This window comes from Phyllobates terribilis, unplaced genomic scaffold (assembly GCF_046119375.1).
Source record: "Phyllobates terribilis strain yellow unplaced genomic scaffold, ASM4611937v1 Scaffold_5__5_contigs__length_657084704, whole genome shotgun sequence".
Classification (NCBI taxonomy): Eukaryota; Metazoa; Chordata; class Amphibia; order Anura; family Dendrobatidae; genus Phyllobates; species Phyllobates terribilis.
In genome coordinates, this window is record NW_027362765.1 from 359,081,327 (window position 1) to 359,098,479 (window position 17,153).

The following is a 17,153-nucleotide window of genomic DNA, read 5'->3' on the forward strand; positions in this document are numbered from 1 at the left end:
TAGTAGTTATATTCTTGTACATAGGGGCAGTATTATAGTAGTTATATTCTTGTACATAGGGGCAGTATTATAGTAGTTATATTCTTGTACATAGGGGCAGTATTATAGTAGTTATATTCTTGTACATAGGAGCAGTATTATAGTAGTTATATTCTTGTACATAGGAGCAGTATTATAGTAGTTATATTCTTGTACATAGGGGCAGTATTATAGTAGTTATATTCTTGTACATAGGGGCAGTATTATAGTAGTTATATTCTTGTACATAGGGGCAGTATTATAGTTGTTATATTCTTGTACATAGGGGCAGTATTATAGTAGTTATCTTCTTGTACATAGGGGCAGTATTATAGTAGTTATATTCTTGTATATAGGGGCAGAATTATAGTAGTTATATTCTTGTACATAGGGGCAGTATTATAGTAGTTATTTTCTTGTACATAGGGGGCAGTATTATAGTAGTTATATTCTTGTACATAGGGGCAGTATTACAGTAGTTATATTCTTGTACATAGGAGCAGTATTATAGTAGTTATATTCTTGTATATAGGGGGCAGTATTATAGTAGTTATATTCTTGTACATAGGAGCAGTATTATAGTAGTTATATTCTTGTACATAGGGGGCAGTATTATAGTAGTTATATTCTTGTACATAGGGGCAGTATTATAGTAGTTATATTCTTGTACATAGGGGCAGTATTATAGTAGTTATATTCATGAACATAGGGGCAGTATTATAGTAGTTATATTCATGTACATAGGGGCAGTATTATAGTAGTTATATTCTTGTACATAGGGGGCAGTATTATAGTAGTTATATTCTTGTACATAGGGGCAGTATTATAGTAGTTATATTCTTATACATAGGAGCAGTACTATAGTAGTTATATTCTTGTACATAGGGGCAGTATTATAGTAGTTATATTTTTGCACATAGGGGCAGTATTATAGTAGTTATATTCTTGTACATATGAGCAGTATTATAGTAGTTATATTCTTGTACATAGGGGCAGTATTATAGTAGTTATATTCTTATACATAGGAGCAGTATTATAGTAGTTATATTCTTGTACATAGGGGCAGTATTATAGTAGTTATATTCTTGTACATAGGAGCAGTATTATAGTAGTTATATTGTTCTGCATAGGAGCAGTATTATAGTAGTTATATTCTTGTACATAGGGGGTAGTATTATAGTAGTTATATTCTTGTTCATATGGGGCAGTATTACAGTAGTTATATTCTTGTACATAGGGGGCAGTATTATAGTAGTTATATTCTTGTACATAGGGAACAGTATTATAGTAGTTATATTCTTATACATGGGGGGCAGTATTATAGTAGTTATATTCTTGTACATAGGGAGCAGTATTATAGTAGTTATATTTTTGTACATGGGGGTAGTATTATAGTAGTTATATTCTTGTACATAGGGAACAGTATTATAGTAGTTATATTCTTGTACATGGGGGTAGTATTATAGTAGTTATATTCTTGTACATAGGGGCAGTATTATAGCAGTTATATTCTTGTGCATAGGAGCAGTATTATAGTAGTTATATTCTTGTACATAGGGGCAGTATTATAGTAGTTATATTCTTCTACATAGGGGGCAGTATTATAGTATTTATATTCTTGTACATGGGGGTAGTATTATAGAAGTTATATTCTTGTACATAGGGGCAGTATTATAGCAGTTATATTCTTGTGCATAGGAGCAGTATTATAGTAGTTATATTCTTGTACATAGGGGCAGTATTATAGTAGTTATATTCTTCTACATAGGGGGCAGTATTATAGTAGTTATATTCTTGTACATAGGGAACAGTATTGTAGTAGTTATATTCTTGTACATGGGGGTAGTATTATAGTAGTTATATTCTTGTACATAGGGAGCAGTATTATAGTAGTTATATTCTTGTACATGGGGGTAGTATTATAGTAGTTATATTCTTGTACATAGGGAGCAGTATTATAGTAGTTATATTTTTGTACATGGGGTAGTATTATAGTAGTTATATTCTTGTACATAGGGAGCAGTATTATAGTAGTTATATTTTTGTACATGGGGTAGTATTATAGTAGTTATATTCTTGTACATAGGGAACAGTATTATAGTAGTTATATTCTTGTACATGGGGGTAGTATTATAGTAGTTATATTCTTGCACATAGGGGCAGTATTATAGTAGTTATATTCTTGTACATAGGAGCAGTATTATAGTAGTTATATTTTTCTACATAGGAGCAGTATTATAGTAGTTATATTCTTGTACATGGGGCCAGTATTATAGTAGTTATATTCTTGTACATAGGGGACAGTATTATAGTAGTTATATTCTTCTACATAGGGAGCAGTATTATAGTAGTTATATTCTTGTACATAGGGGGCAGTATTATAGTAGTTATATTCTTGTACATAGGGGCAGTATTATAGTAGTTATATTCTTGTACATAGGGGGCCGTATTATAGTAGTTATATTCTTGTACATGGGGGGCAGTATTATAGTAGTTATATTCTTGTACATAGGGGGCCGTATTATAGTAGTTATATTCTTCTACATAGGAGCAGCATTATAGTAGTTATATTCTTGTACATAGGCACGGTATTATAGTAGTTATATTCTTGTACATAGGAGCGGTATTATGGTAGTTATATTCTTGTACATAGGGGAGCAGTATTATAGTAGTTATATTCTTGTACATAGGGGGCAGTATTATAGTAGTTATATTCTTGTACATAGGAGCAGTATTATAGTAGTTTAATACTGCTCCTATGTTCAAGAATATAACTACTATAATACTGCCCCTATGTACAAGAATATAACTACTATAATACTGCTCCTATGTACAAGAATATAACTACTATAATACTGCTCCTATGTACAAGAATATAACTACTATAATACTGCTCCTTATGTACAAGAATATAACTACTATAATACTGCTCCTATGTACAAGAATATAACTACTATAATACTGCTCCTTATGTACAAGAATATAACTACTATAATACTGCTCCTATGTACAAGAATATAACTACTATAATACTGCCCCCTATGTACAAGAATATAACTACTATAATACTGCTCCTTATGTACAAGAATTTAACTACTAGAATACTGCCCCTATGTACAAGAATATAACTACTATAATACTGCTCCTATGTACAAGAATATAACTACTATAATACTGCTCCTATGTACAAGAATATAACTACTATAATACTGCTCCTATGTACAAGAATATAAGTACTATAATACTGCTCCCTATGTACAAGAATATAACTACTATAATACTGCTCCTATGTACAAGAATATAACTACTATAATACTGCTCCTACATACAAGAATATAACTACTATAATACTGCCCCTATGTACAAGAATATAACTACTATAATACTGCTCCTATGTACAAGAATATAACTACTATAATACTGCCCCTATGTACAAGAATATAACTACTATAATACTGCCCCCTATGTACAAGAATATAACTACTATACTACTGCTCCTACATACAAGAATATAACTACTATAATACTGCCCCTATGTACAAGAATATAACTGCTATAATACTGCTCCCTATGTACAAGAATATAACTACTATAATACTGCCCCTATGTACAAGAATATAACTACTATAATACTGCTCCTATATACAAGAATATAACTACTATAATACTGCTCCTATATACAAGAATATAACTACTATAATACTGCTTCTATGTACAGCAATATAACTACTATAATACTGAATATTAATATACTGAAGAATACAGTAGTTCTTTTCCTTGAATAATCAGTGGGTGACAATTTGCACAGAACTAAGCTCCTCTTGTGGTGAAAAGAAGAAAAGCTAGATGTTACATGTTCAAAATAAATACAAAAAAATAAAATGTATGCAATGTTTTATATTCGATTCATGTAAATACTTATGTATCCGCAAAAAAATCCCTAAATATTCCGGGAGTGATACCTTTATACGGCTAATCAGAAAAATGATATTTACAACGTTTCAGAGCACAGAGGCCCCTTCATCAGGCGGGTTTACTAATGAATGACCGAGACAAGAGCAGAACATGAAGCGGATGTGAGAACAAGGGCATTTGTGCCCGGGGTGGATGGGGTGATGCCTCCTAAAGCTGGACATATTTTTTTTCTGATTAGCCACTAATGGTATCACTCCTAGAATACTTTGTCTTTTTTACATAACGGTATTTATATAGGTTTTTCTATAAATTTTATTTTGCACGATGCAGAAATACTCATTTAGCGGTGATGTTGGTCTGTAATGTGATGGTAATTACAGCAGAAATAGTTCATTATTTAGGCAGATTGTGAGAATGATGAATGTCATCACTGCTGCAGGTATCACCCCCATCATTATCCGCTCTCCATCACTTACAATAAATACCGCCATGCCGCTTTTACCCTTGGCTACCGCAGGTAACTCATTAAGTCTGGTGAAAGCCTCACCTGAATGTCTGATGTGCCCCCGGGGGCAGATGTAGCGCAGGTGGAGAATCTAGGTTGCCGACAAATGGCAAGTGTCTAAATATAACAATTCTGCAGAAGACAGGTGGGTAATGTGCGGAATGAAAGGGAATGTGTTAAGATGACACATGTAGGTAACAGAACTGTGCTCTCCGAGCGGCAGGGAGTCATAAAACGATTAAACAGCAGTTTACACAAAGTGAGCGCTCGGTGCCACAGGCGCACTCCAAACTTCTGCACATTCACGGACATCTCTCTCTGTAAGTGATGCCCCGACAGCTGCACATGTCACTCAGCGGATACCAAAGGCAATGTATCAGTGAGGAGTTATTAGGAAAATAGGTCATATTAACATAAAGCCTTAGTTCACGCCGGTGCTGCACGCTGGTTCTACAGCCGCAGATGGGGCGCTGAACTCGTCCCGCTCGGGGGGCCTCGCAGATTTCACTCCCTCATTTACCACTTAAACATTTTTTTTTTTGATAAAACTTCTAACACGATGATTTCTTGATCTGTTGTGATCTCTGACGTATCCTGTGCTGCGATGGCAGATAAGTGATCAGTCAGTATGGCAAAGAACGATCCCACAGTCTTCAGGTCAGAGGATGGAGAGACCCCCAATCTACTAGTCTGTAGGAAACCAAAAGACACTATATGGGACTTGGAGTTATGATTGGGAAGAAAAGGGATTATGTTACCTTCTCTGAAGTCCCCTTTAAGAATCAAAATGTAAAGTTAGCATAAAGCAAAGGAGTGTATGTGCTGGAGGCTGAGTGCTCGGCTGTGCGCCCCTCCAGGACTGCGGCCGGAGAGCAACCAAGAGCAACCTCTGCATGGAGTACTGCATGTATAAGTACATGTGCATCTGTATGAGCAGGCATACGTACATGTGCATCTGTATGAGCAGGCATACGTACATGTGCATCTGTATGAGCACGCATACGTACATGTGCATCTGTATGAGCACGCATACGTACATGTGCATCTGTATGAGCACGCATACGTACATGTGCATCTGTATGAGCACGCATACGTACATGTGCATCTGTATGAGCACGCATACGTACATGTGCATCTGTATGAGCAAGCATACGTACATGTGTATCTGTATGATCATGCATACGTACATGTGCATCTGTATGAGCAAGCATACGTACATGTGCATCTGTATGATCATGCATACGTACATGTGCATCTGTATGATCATGCATACGTACATGTGCATCTGTATGAGCACGCATACGTACATGTGCATCTGTATGAGCATGCATACGTACATGTGCATCTGTATGAGCATGCATACGTACATGTGCATCCGTATGAGCAAGCATAAGTACATGTGCATCTCTATGAGCAAGCATACGTACATGTGCATCTGTATGAGCATGCATACGTACATGTGCATCTGTATGAGCATGCATACGTACATGTGCATCTGTATGAGCATGCATACGTACATGTGCATCTGTATGAGCATGCATACGTACATGTGCATCTGTATAAGCATAAACGTACATGTGCATCTGTATAAGCATGCATACGTACATGTGCATCTGTATGAGCATGCATACGTACATGTGCATCTGTATGAGCATGCATACGTACATGTGCATCTGTATGAGCATGCATACGTACATGTGCATCTGTATGAGCATGCATACGTACATGTGCATCTGTATGAGCATGCATATATACATACATACATGTGCTTCTGTGTAAGCATGCATACATATATGTGCATGTGTATGAGCACGCATAAGTACATGTGCATCTGTATGAGCACACATACGTACATGTGCATCTGTATGAGCATGCATACGTACATGTGCATCTGTATAAGCGTGCATACGTACATGTGCATCTGTATGAGCACGCATAAGTACATGTGCATCTGTATGAGCAAGCATACGTACATGTGCATCTGTATGAGCAAGCATACGTACATGTGCATCTGTATGAGCATGCATATATACATACATGTGCTTCTGTGTAAGCATGCATACGTATATGTGCATGTGTATGAGCAAGCATAAGTACATGTGCATCTGTATGAGCACACATACGTACATTTGAATCTGCACACATAAATATATGTACATGTGTAACTGTATTAAGTATGCATATACGTACATGTACATCTGTATGTGCATGCATACGTACATATATGTATAACTGTATATGCAGCATACGCACGTTTATTCATATGTCCCAGAACATGGATATGTGAATGTGAGAACAACTACGATAAAGTGGAGCATTATCATAATGTCTGACAAAAATAACTTGTTGCAAAGAAAAAAAAAAAGATGGCGCTGCTGACAATGATTGAGTGCGTCTCTTGGCAGTCAGCCTGCGGCCTGGATTATGTGGGACGTAGCAAGTTTTTGGCACCCATGATTGGGGATGAAGCCCTTCCTGGTCGGCGTCCCCCTTGGAAAGGCTCAGGAGCTCCGGCTCAGCGGGGATATAAATATTGTTCTCGTCCTTCTCACTTACAATTTCCAGGCGAGGCAGAAATCCTTTTCCTCCCATCGCAGCGACCTTTGAAATGAGAAGCCTACCATGCTGTTACCTGTCAGATGTAGTTTTTCCATCAAAATCCGGGTAGAATTTTTCCTTTTTTTTTTGTCTGTTACTTCAGACGTCGGTGCGATGGGAGGGTAGCTCCAAGACCATCTTTGAAAACTGGTTTCAAAGTTAGAGTAGGCATAAAAGGAAGGGGAAGGAGCCCTTTTAGTGAGGAGAGAAGCCGCCTCTTTACAGCAAAGGCTGAACTTATATAGGAACACAGTCCTGAAGGATTTCACCGGGAAGCAAGTGGAGGAAGTCAGAAGATGGAGTGGAGGACGGCCGGTCCACGTCCAGGAGGCTTTAATTAGTCCCAACACAACACGACGCGTCCATAACATCAGCCGAGTACAAGGAGATGGAGAAGACGTGCAGCCGATAAGGCTGTGCACTATGTGGCAGCACTACGTCACATCCGCGTAGAATCACCTGCGTTCTGCTAGGGAGGCTCCCGGAGTATTACATATATTATTTATTTATTACTACTGCACTTATATCCATCATCATCATCAGGGCTCACAATCTACATTCCCTATCAGTGTCTGGAGGAAACCGGAGGAAACCCCCAGGGAGAACAACGCAGGACGCCGTCCGCATCGGGCGATGCCCATGTCTCGTGCTGTCCACGGCTGGACGACCCCTAGAGTTTACACTGCCAGCAGCGGCTTGTGGGCGGGGCTACAGTGATTGACAGGTCTGCTCTTCTATGTCACAGTCCTGCAGCGGGTGACACCAGCACGGTCATACAATAATGACAATGGCACACTATGAGCATGAAGAAGAAACTGCGACTCGGCAGCACAAGAAATCCACTGAGAAAAGGCAACCTTCATATTCCTCTGTCCAAGGACAACACGGGAACAACTCCGTGGGGATGATGAGGATCCAGAAGGGGATGTGCATCCCCACTATGAGCGTGCATCCTCTAAGATGGCGTGCATCCTCTAAGATGGCGTGCATCCCCACTATGAGCGTGCATCCTCTAAGATGGCGTGCATCCTCTAAGATAGCGTCCATCCTCTAAGATAGCGTGCATCCTCCAAGATAGCGTGCATCCCCACTGTGAGCGTGCATCCTCTAAGATAGCATGCATCCCCACTATGAGCGTGCATCCTCTAAGATAGCGTGCATCCTCCAAGATAGCGTGCATCCTCCAAGATAGCGTGCATCCCCACTATGAGCATGCAACCCCACTGTGAGCGTGCATCCCCACTGTGAGCGTGCATCCTCTAAGATAGCGTACATCCCCACTATGGGCGTGCATCCTCTAAGATAGCGTGCATCCCCACTATGAGCGTGCATCCTCTAAGATGGCGTGCATCCCCACTATGAGCGTGCAACCCCACTGTGAGCGTGCATCCCCACTATGAGCGTGCATCCTCTAAGATAGCGTGCATCCCCACTATGAGCGTGCATCCTCTAAGATAGTGTGCATCCTCTAAGATAGCGTACATCCCCACGGTGAGCGTGCATCCTCTAAGATAGCGTACATCCCCACGGTGAGCGTGCATCCTCTAAGATAGCATACATCCCCACTGTGAGCGTGCATCCTCTAAGATAGCGTACATCCCCACGGTGAGCGTGCATCCTCTAAGATAGCATACATCCCCACGCTGAGCGTGCATCCTCTAAGATAGCATACATCCCCACGGTGAGCGTGCATCCTCTAAGATAGCGTACATCCCCACGGCGAGCGTGCATCCCCACTGTGAGCGTGCATCCTAAAGGCGAGAGTACATCCTCAAGGAGAGCGTGCATTCCCACAGTGAGCGTGCATCCTCAAGGCGAGCGTGCATCACCACTGTGAGCATGCATCCTCAAGGCGAGCGTACATCCTCACGGCATATGCAGCCATTCATTACACCTTGCGCACAGCAGTTTGGGTCTCATTAGTCCTCGTCAGTGACACATATGGAACCATGAAGAGAGTAGAGGAAGTCCATAAAGAGGGGAGGTAGGAACGAGGAGGCTACCTGGAGTCAGGTGAGGAGACAGCGGAGGCCGCTCTCTGTACGGATTATTGAGGACTAGTAAAGGGAAGACGACTACAGACAATGACGACCTGCACCGCTCCCCAGCGCTAAGTGCAGCACGTAACTCTCTCATCATAAACTGGTGGATAAATTGAGATTTGTCGGCCTTAAAATGCACTGGTCACACCGACTGTCCAAAACATGGAAACTGCAGCACATATTTGTATTATATGATGTACAGTACACTGCCCCACCATTCTGCACAGACTTGTATTATATGATGTACAGTACACTGCCCCTCCATTCTGCACAGACTTGTATTATATGATGTACAGTACACTGCCCCTCCATTCTGCACAGACTTGTATTATATGATGTACAGTAAACTGCCCCTCCATTCGGCATAGACTTGTATTATATGATGTACAGTAGACTGCCCCTCCATTCTGCACAGACTTGTATTATATGATGTACAGTACACTGCCCCTCCATTCGGCATAGACTTGTATTATATGATGTACAGTACACTGCCCCTCCATTCGGCATAGACTTGTATTATATGATGTAGAGTAGACTGCCCCTCCATTCGGCATAGACTTGTATTATATGATGTACAGTAAACTGCCCCTCCATTCGGCATAGACTTGTATTATATGATGTACAGTACACTGCCCCTCCATTCGGCATAGACTTGTATTATATGATGTAGAGTAGACTGCCCCTCCATTCGGCATAGACTTGTATTATATGATGTACAGTAGACTGCCCCTCCATTCTGCACAGACTTGTATTATATGATGTACAGTAGACTGCCCCTCCATTCTGCACAGACTTGTATTATATGATGTACAGTAGACTGCCCCTCCATTCTGCACAGACTTGTATTATATGATGTACAGTACACTGCCCCTCCATTCTGCACAGACTTGTATTATATGATGTACAGTACACTGCCCCTCCATTCTGCACAGACTTGTATTATATGATGTACAGTAAACTGCCCCTCCATTCGGCATAGACTTGTATTATATGATGTACAGTAGACTGCCCCTCCATTCTGCACAGACTTGTATTATATGATGTACAGTACACTGCCCCTCCATTCTGCACAGACTTGTATTATATGATGTACAGTACACTGCCCCTCCATTCGGCACAGACTTGTATTATATGATGTACAGTACACTGCCCCTCCATTCTGCACAGACTTGTATTATATGATGTACAGTAGACTGACCCTCCATTCTGCACAGACTTGTATTATATGATGTACAGTAGACTGCCCCTCCATTCTGCACAGACTTGTATTATATGATGTACAGTATACTGCCCCTCCATTCTGCACAGACTTGTATTATATGATGTACAGTATACTGCCCCTCCATTGGCATAGACTTGCATTATATGATGTACAGTACACTGACCCTCCATTCTGCACAGACTTGTATTATATGATGTACAGTACACTGACCCTCCATTCTGCACAGACTTGTATTATATGATGTACAGTAGACTGACCCTCCATTCTGCACAGACTTGTATTATATGATGTACAGTAGACTGACCCTCCATTCTGCACCGACTTGTATTATATGATGTACAGTAGACTGCCCCACCATTCGGCATAGACTTGTATTATATGATGTACAGTAGACTGCCCCTCCATTCGGCATAGACTTGTATTATATGATGTACAGTACACTGCCCCTCCATTCGGCATAGACTTGTATTATATGATGTACAGTAGACTGACCCTCCATTCTGCACAGACTTGTATTATATGATGTACAGTAGACTGCCCCTCCATTCTGCACAGACTTGTATTATATGATGTACAGTACACTGCCCCTCCATTCTGCACAGACTTGTATTATATGATGTACAGTAGACTGCCCCTCCATTCTGCACAGACTTGTATTATATGATGTACAGTACACTGCCCCTCCATTCTGCATAGACTTGTATTATATGATGTACAGTACACTGACCCTCCATTCTGCATAGACTTGTATTATATGATGTACAGTACTGACCCTCCATTCTGCACAGACTTGTATTATATGATGTACAGTAGACTGCCCCTCCATTCTGCACAGACTTGTATTATATGTACAGTAGACTGCCCCTCCATTCTTCACAGACTTGTATTATATGATGTACAGTACACTGACCCTCCATTCTGCATAGACTTGTATTATATGATGTACAGTACACTGCCCCTCCATTCTGCATAGACTTGTATTATATGATGTACAGTAGACTGCCCCTCCATTCTGCACAGACTTGTATTATATGATGTACAGTACACTGCCCCTCCATTCTGCACAGACTTGTATTATATGATGTACAGTACACTGCCCCTCCATTCTGCACAGACTTGTATTATATGATGTACAGTAAACTGCCCCTCCATTCGGCATAGACTTGTATTATATGATGTACAGTAGACTGCCCCTCCATTCTGCACAGACTTGTATTATATGATGTACAGTACACTGCCCCTCCATTCTGCACAGACTTGTATTATATGATGTACAGTACACTGCCCCTCCATTCGGCACAGACTTGTATTATATGATGTACAGTACACTGCCCCATCCATTCTGCACAGACTTGTATTATATGATGTACAGTAGACTGCCCCTCCATTCTGCACAGACTTGTATTATATGATGTACAGTATACTGCCCCTCCATTCTGCACAGACTTGTATTATATGATGTACAGTATACTGCCCCTCCATTGGCATAGACTTGCATTATATGATGTACAGTACACTGACCCTCCATTCTGCACAGACTTGTATTATATGATGTACAGTACACTGACCCTCCATTCTGCACAGACTTGTATTATATGATGTACAGTAGACTGACCCTCCATTCTGCACAGACTTGTATTATATGATGTACAGTAGACTGACCCTCCATTCTGCACCGACTTGTATTATATGATGTACAGTAGACTGCCCCACCATTCGGCATAGACTTGTATTATATGATGTACAGTAGACTGCCCCTCCATTCGGCATAGACTTGTATTATATGATGTACAGTACACTGCCCCTCCATTCGGCATAGACTTGTATTATATGATGTACAGTAGACTGACCCTCCATTCTGCACAGACTTGTATTATATGATGTACAGTAGACTGCCCCTCCATTCTGCACAGACTTGTATTATATGATGTACAGTACACTGCCCCTCCATTCTGCACAGACTTGTATTATATGATGTACAGTAGACTGCCCCTCCATTCTGCACAGACTTGTATTATATGATGTACAGTACACTGCCCCTCCATTCTGCATAGACTTGTATTATATGATGTACAGTACACTGACCCTCCATTCTGCATAGACTTGTATTATATGATGTACAGTACTGACCCTCCATTCTGCACAGACTTGTATTATATGATGTACAGTAGACTGCCCCTCCATTCTGCACAGACTTGTATTATATGTACAGTAGACTGCCCCTCCATTCTTCACAGACTTGTATTATATGATGTACAGTACACTGACCCTCCATTCTGCATAGACTTGTATTATATGATGTACAGTACACTGCCCCTCCATTCTGCATAGACTTGTATTATATGATGTACAGTACTGACCCTCCATTCTGCACAGACTTGTATTATATGATGTACAGTAGACTGCCCCTCCATTCTGCAGACTTGTATTATATGATGTACAGTAGACTGCCCCTCCATTCTGCATAGACTTGTATTATATGATGTACAGTACACTGCCCCTCCATTCTGCATAGACTTGTATTATATGATGTACAGTACTGACCCTCCATTCTGCACAGACTTGTATTATATGATGTACAGTAGACTGCCCCTCCATTCTGCACAGACTTGTATTATATGATGTACAGTACACTGCCCCTCCATTCTGCACAGACTTGTATTATATGATGTACAGTACTGACTGCCCCTCCATTCTGCACAGACTTGTATTATATGATGTACAGTAGACTGCCCCTCCATTCTTCACAGACTTGTATTATATGATGTACAGTACACTGCCCCTCCATTCTGCACAGACTTGTATTATATGATGTACAGTACACTGCCCCTCCATTCTGCACAGACTTGTATTATATGATGTACAGTACTGACTGCCCCTCCATTCTGCACAGACTTGTATTATATGATGTACAGTAGACTGCCCCTCCATTCTTCACAGACTTGTATTATATGATGTACAGTACACTGCCCCTCCATTCTGCACAGACTTGTATTATATGATGTACAGTACTGACTGCCCCTCCATTCTGCACAGACTTGTATTATATGATGTACAGTAGACTGCCCCTCCATTACGTGTGAGTTTTGCTTTATCCAATCTAAGACACAGATGCTGAAAATTAGCATTTTCCTCAAATGAAATAATGTGACAAGATTTTTTTCTTTTTTTTAATAAACATCTGAATCCTTATAATGTAATAACAGCCCTGGTCGTCAGACTTTACACCGGAGCCATCAGGTATCAAGTCAGTGTGACATGCGGGGGTGTCTCGCACTATTTCTGACTGAGCCCACCACTGACGCAGATCGAGCGTCAGACCCCCAGTGCTGACAGATCGCTAATTTCCACATTATGGAACAAAACTGCTCCGCGCTTTCCCCAGAAGCCGCGCACGGTGACAGCTGATCAGTGTGACGCCGGGAGAAGTGCGGGAGCGAGCAGGGACGATCGCCGACAAAATTCATTCATTATTATTTCTAATTTGGTTCTTCAAGAGGAAATCAAACAAACTCCTTTCCCAACTCATTGTATCATGTCCTATTCTCCAGTCACATCCAGAGCTGCGCTCAAATTCAGCTGGCTCAGAGATATCTTACACTGCCTCTTTATACTACTTTATACTGCTATATAGCAGACTACCACTTCAGTCTGCACAGACATGTACTATCTGCTGCACAACAGCCTGCCTCTCTATAGCACAGACTTGCATTATCTGCTACACAGTAGACTGACCCTCCATACTGCAGACTTGCATTATCTGCTACACAGTAGACTGACCCTCCATACTGCAGACTTGCATTATCTGCTCCACAGTAGATGACCCTCCATACTGCAGACTTGCATTATCTGCTGCACAGTAGACTGACCCTCCACACTGCAGACTTGCATTATCTGCTGCACAGTAGAGTGACCCTCCATACTGCAGACTTGCATTATCTGCTGCACAGTAGACTGACCCTCCATACTGCAGACTTGCATTATCTGCTGCACAGTAGACTGACCCTCCATACTGCAGACTTGCATTATCTGCTGCACAGTAGACTGACCCTCCATACTGCAGACTTGCATTATCTGCTACACAGTAGACTGACCCTCCATACTGCAGACTTGCATTATCTGCTACACAGTAGACTGACCCTCCATACTGCAGACTTGCATTATCTGCTACACAGTAGACTGACCCTCCATACTGCAGACTTGCATTATCTGCTCCACAGTAGATGACCCTCCATACTGCAGACTTGCATTATCTGCTGCACAGTAGACTGACCCTCTACACTGCAGACTTGCATTATCTGCTGCACAGTAGACTGACCCTCCATACTGCAGACTTGCATTATCTGCTACACAGTAGACTGACCCTCCATACTGCAGACTTGCATTATCTGCTACACAGTAGACTGACACTCCATACTGCAGACTTGCATTATCTGCTCCACAGTAGATGACCCTCCATACTGCAGACTTGCATTATCTGCTGCACAGTAGACTGACCCTCTACACTGCAGAGTTGCATTATCTGCTGCACAGTAGACTGACCCTCCATACTGCAGACTTGCATTATCTGCTACACAGTAGACTGACCCTCCATACTGCAGACTTGCATTATCTGCTGCACAGTAGACTGACCCTCCATACTGCAGACTTGCATTATCTGCTGCACAGTAGACTGACCCTCCATACTGCAGACTTGCATTATCTGCTACACAGTAGACTGACCCTCCATACTGCAGACTTGCATTATCTGCTACACAGTAGACTGACCCTCCATACTGCAGACTTGCATTATCTGCTACACAGTAGACTGACCCTCCATACTGCAGACTTGCATTATCTGCTCCACAGTAGACTGACCCTCTACACTGCAGACTTGCATTATCTGCTGCACAGTAGACTGACCCTCCATACTGCAGACTTGCATTATCTGCTACACAGTAGACTGACCCTCCATACTGCAGACTTGCATTATCTGCTACACAGTAGACTGACCCTCCATACTGCAGACTTGCATTATCTGCTGCACAGTAGACTGACCTTCCATACTGCAGACTTGCATTATCTGCTGCACAGTAGACTGACCCTCCACTGCAGACTTGCATTATCTGCTGCACAGTAGACTGACCCTCCATACTGCAGACTTGCATTATCTGCTACACAGTAGACTGACCCTCCATACTGCAGACTTGCATTATCTGCTACACAGTAGACTGACCCTCCATACTGCACACCTGCATTATCTGCTACACAGTAGACTGACCCTCCATACTGCAGATTTGCATTATCTGCTACACAGTAGACTGACCCTCCATACTGCAGACTTGCATTATCTGCTGCACAGTAGACTGACCCTCCACACTGCAGACTTGCATTATCTGCTACACAGTAGACTGACCCTCCATACTGCACACCTGCATTATCTGCTGCACAGTAGACTGACCCTCCACACTGCAGACTTGCATTATCTGCTACACAGTAGACTGGCCATCCATACTGCAGACTTGCATTATCTGCTACACAGTAGACTGACCCTCCATACTGCAGACTTGCATTATCTGCTACACAGTAGACTGGCCCTCCATACTGCAGACTTGCATTATCTGCTACACAGTAGACTGGCCATCCATACTGCAGACTTGCATTATCTGCTACACAGTAGACTGACCCTCCATACTGCAGACTTGCATTATCTGCTACACAGTAGACTGGCCCTCCATACTGCAGACTTGCATTATCTGCTACACAGTAGACTGACCCTCCACACTGCAGACTTGCATTATCTGCTACACAGTAGACTGGCCCTCCATACTGCAGACTTGCATTATCTGCTACACAGTAGACTGACCCTCCATACTGCAGACTTGCATTATCTGCTACACAGTAGACTGACCCTCCATACTGCAGACTTGCATTATCTGCTGCACAGTAGACTGACCCTCCACACTGCAGACTTGCATTATCTGCTGCACAGTAGACTGACCCTCCATACTGCAGACTTGCATTGTCTGCTACACAGTAGACTGACCCTCCATACTGCAGACTTGCATTATCTGCTACACAGTAGACTGACCCTCCATACTGCAGACTTGCATTATCTGCTACACAGTAGACTGACCTTCCATACTGCAGACTTGCATTATCTGCTCCACAGTAGACTGACCCTCCATACTGCAGACTTGCATTATCTGCTGCACAGTAGACTGACCCTCCATACTGCAGACTTGCATTATCTGCTGCACAGTAGACTGACCCTCCACACTGCAGACTTGCATTATCTGCTACACAGTAGACTGACCCTCCATACTGCACACCTGCATTATCTGCTGCACAGTAGACTGACCCTCCATACTGCAGACTTGCATTATCTGCTACACAGTAGACTGACCCTCCATACTGCAGACTTGCATTATCTGCTACACAGTATACTGACCCTCCATACCAGAAATGCCTGCATTATTTGATGCACAGTAGAATGCATCCCCAAACTGCACAGTCTTGTTTCAGGTCCGTGTAACTGAAGAGTGAAAAGGTCCCAGGAATGCAGAGATATCAAGTAAAAAAATATCCCAGTAATAAAAGAACAGAATGAAAACACAAACCACAAGGTATAAAGTTATGTCACAAATCTAACCCCATCTTTGTCACTGTGGGGGGGACAGGGACCCCATTACGGGACCTGTAATCCCCTTCCTACTAAAGAATCTTCTTGTATAAGTCAGTTTCCTGGACATCTTGACACTCACCGGTCTCCACCGCTATTTGGTATCCGGCTTCCAGCCTCCGCGATGACCTCTCCAGCATCTCTGTGTTATCCAGCAGATGAGCCCTCTGAAAAAAAAAAAAAAAAGAAGAA

General features: G+C 41.9%; 1 protein-coding gene across 4 annotated transcripts in view; it reads right to left on the reverse strand.

Annotated features, from left to right (window-relative positions):
• VTI1A (vesicle transport through interaction with t-SNAREs 1A) overlaps positions 1–17,153 on the reverse strand; it is a 588,779-nt gene that overhangs the window by 348,700 nt on the left and 222,926 nt on the right. For all 4 annotated transcript variants that reach the window (XM_073684725.1, XM_073684727.1, XM_073684726.1 and 1 more), the window contains one exon: positions 17,044–17,128. In XM_073684725.1, coding sequence (XP_073540826.1) covers positions 17,044–17,128 — 85 coding nt within the window. The remainder of the gene's footprint in view (positions 1–17,043; positions 17,129–17,153) is intronic.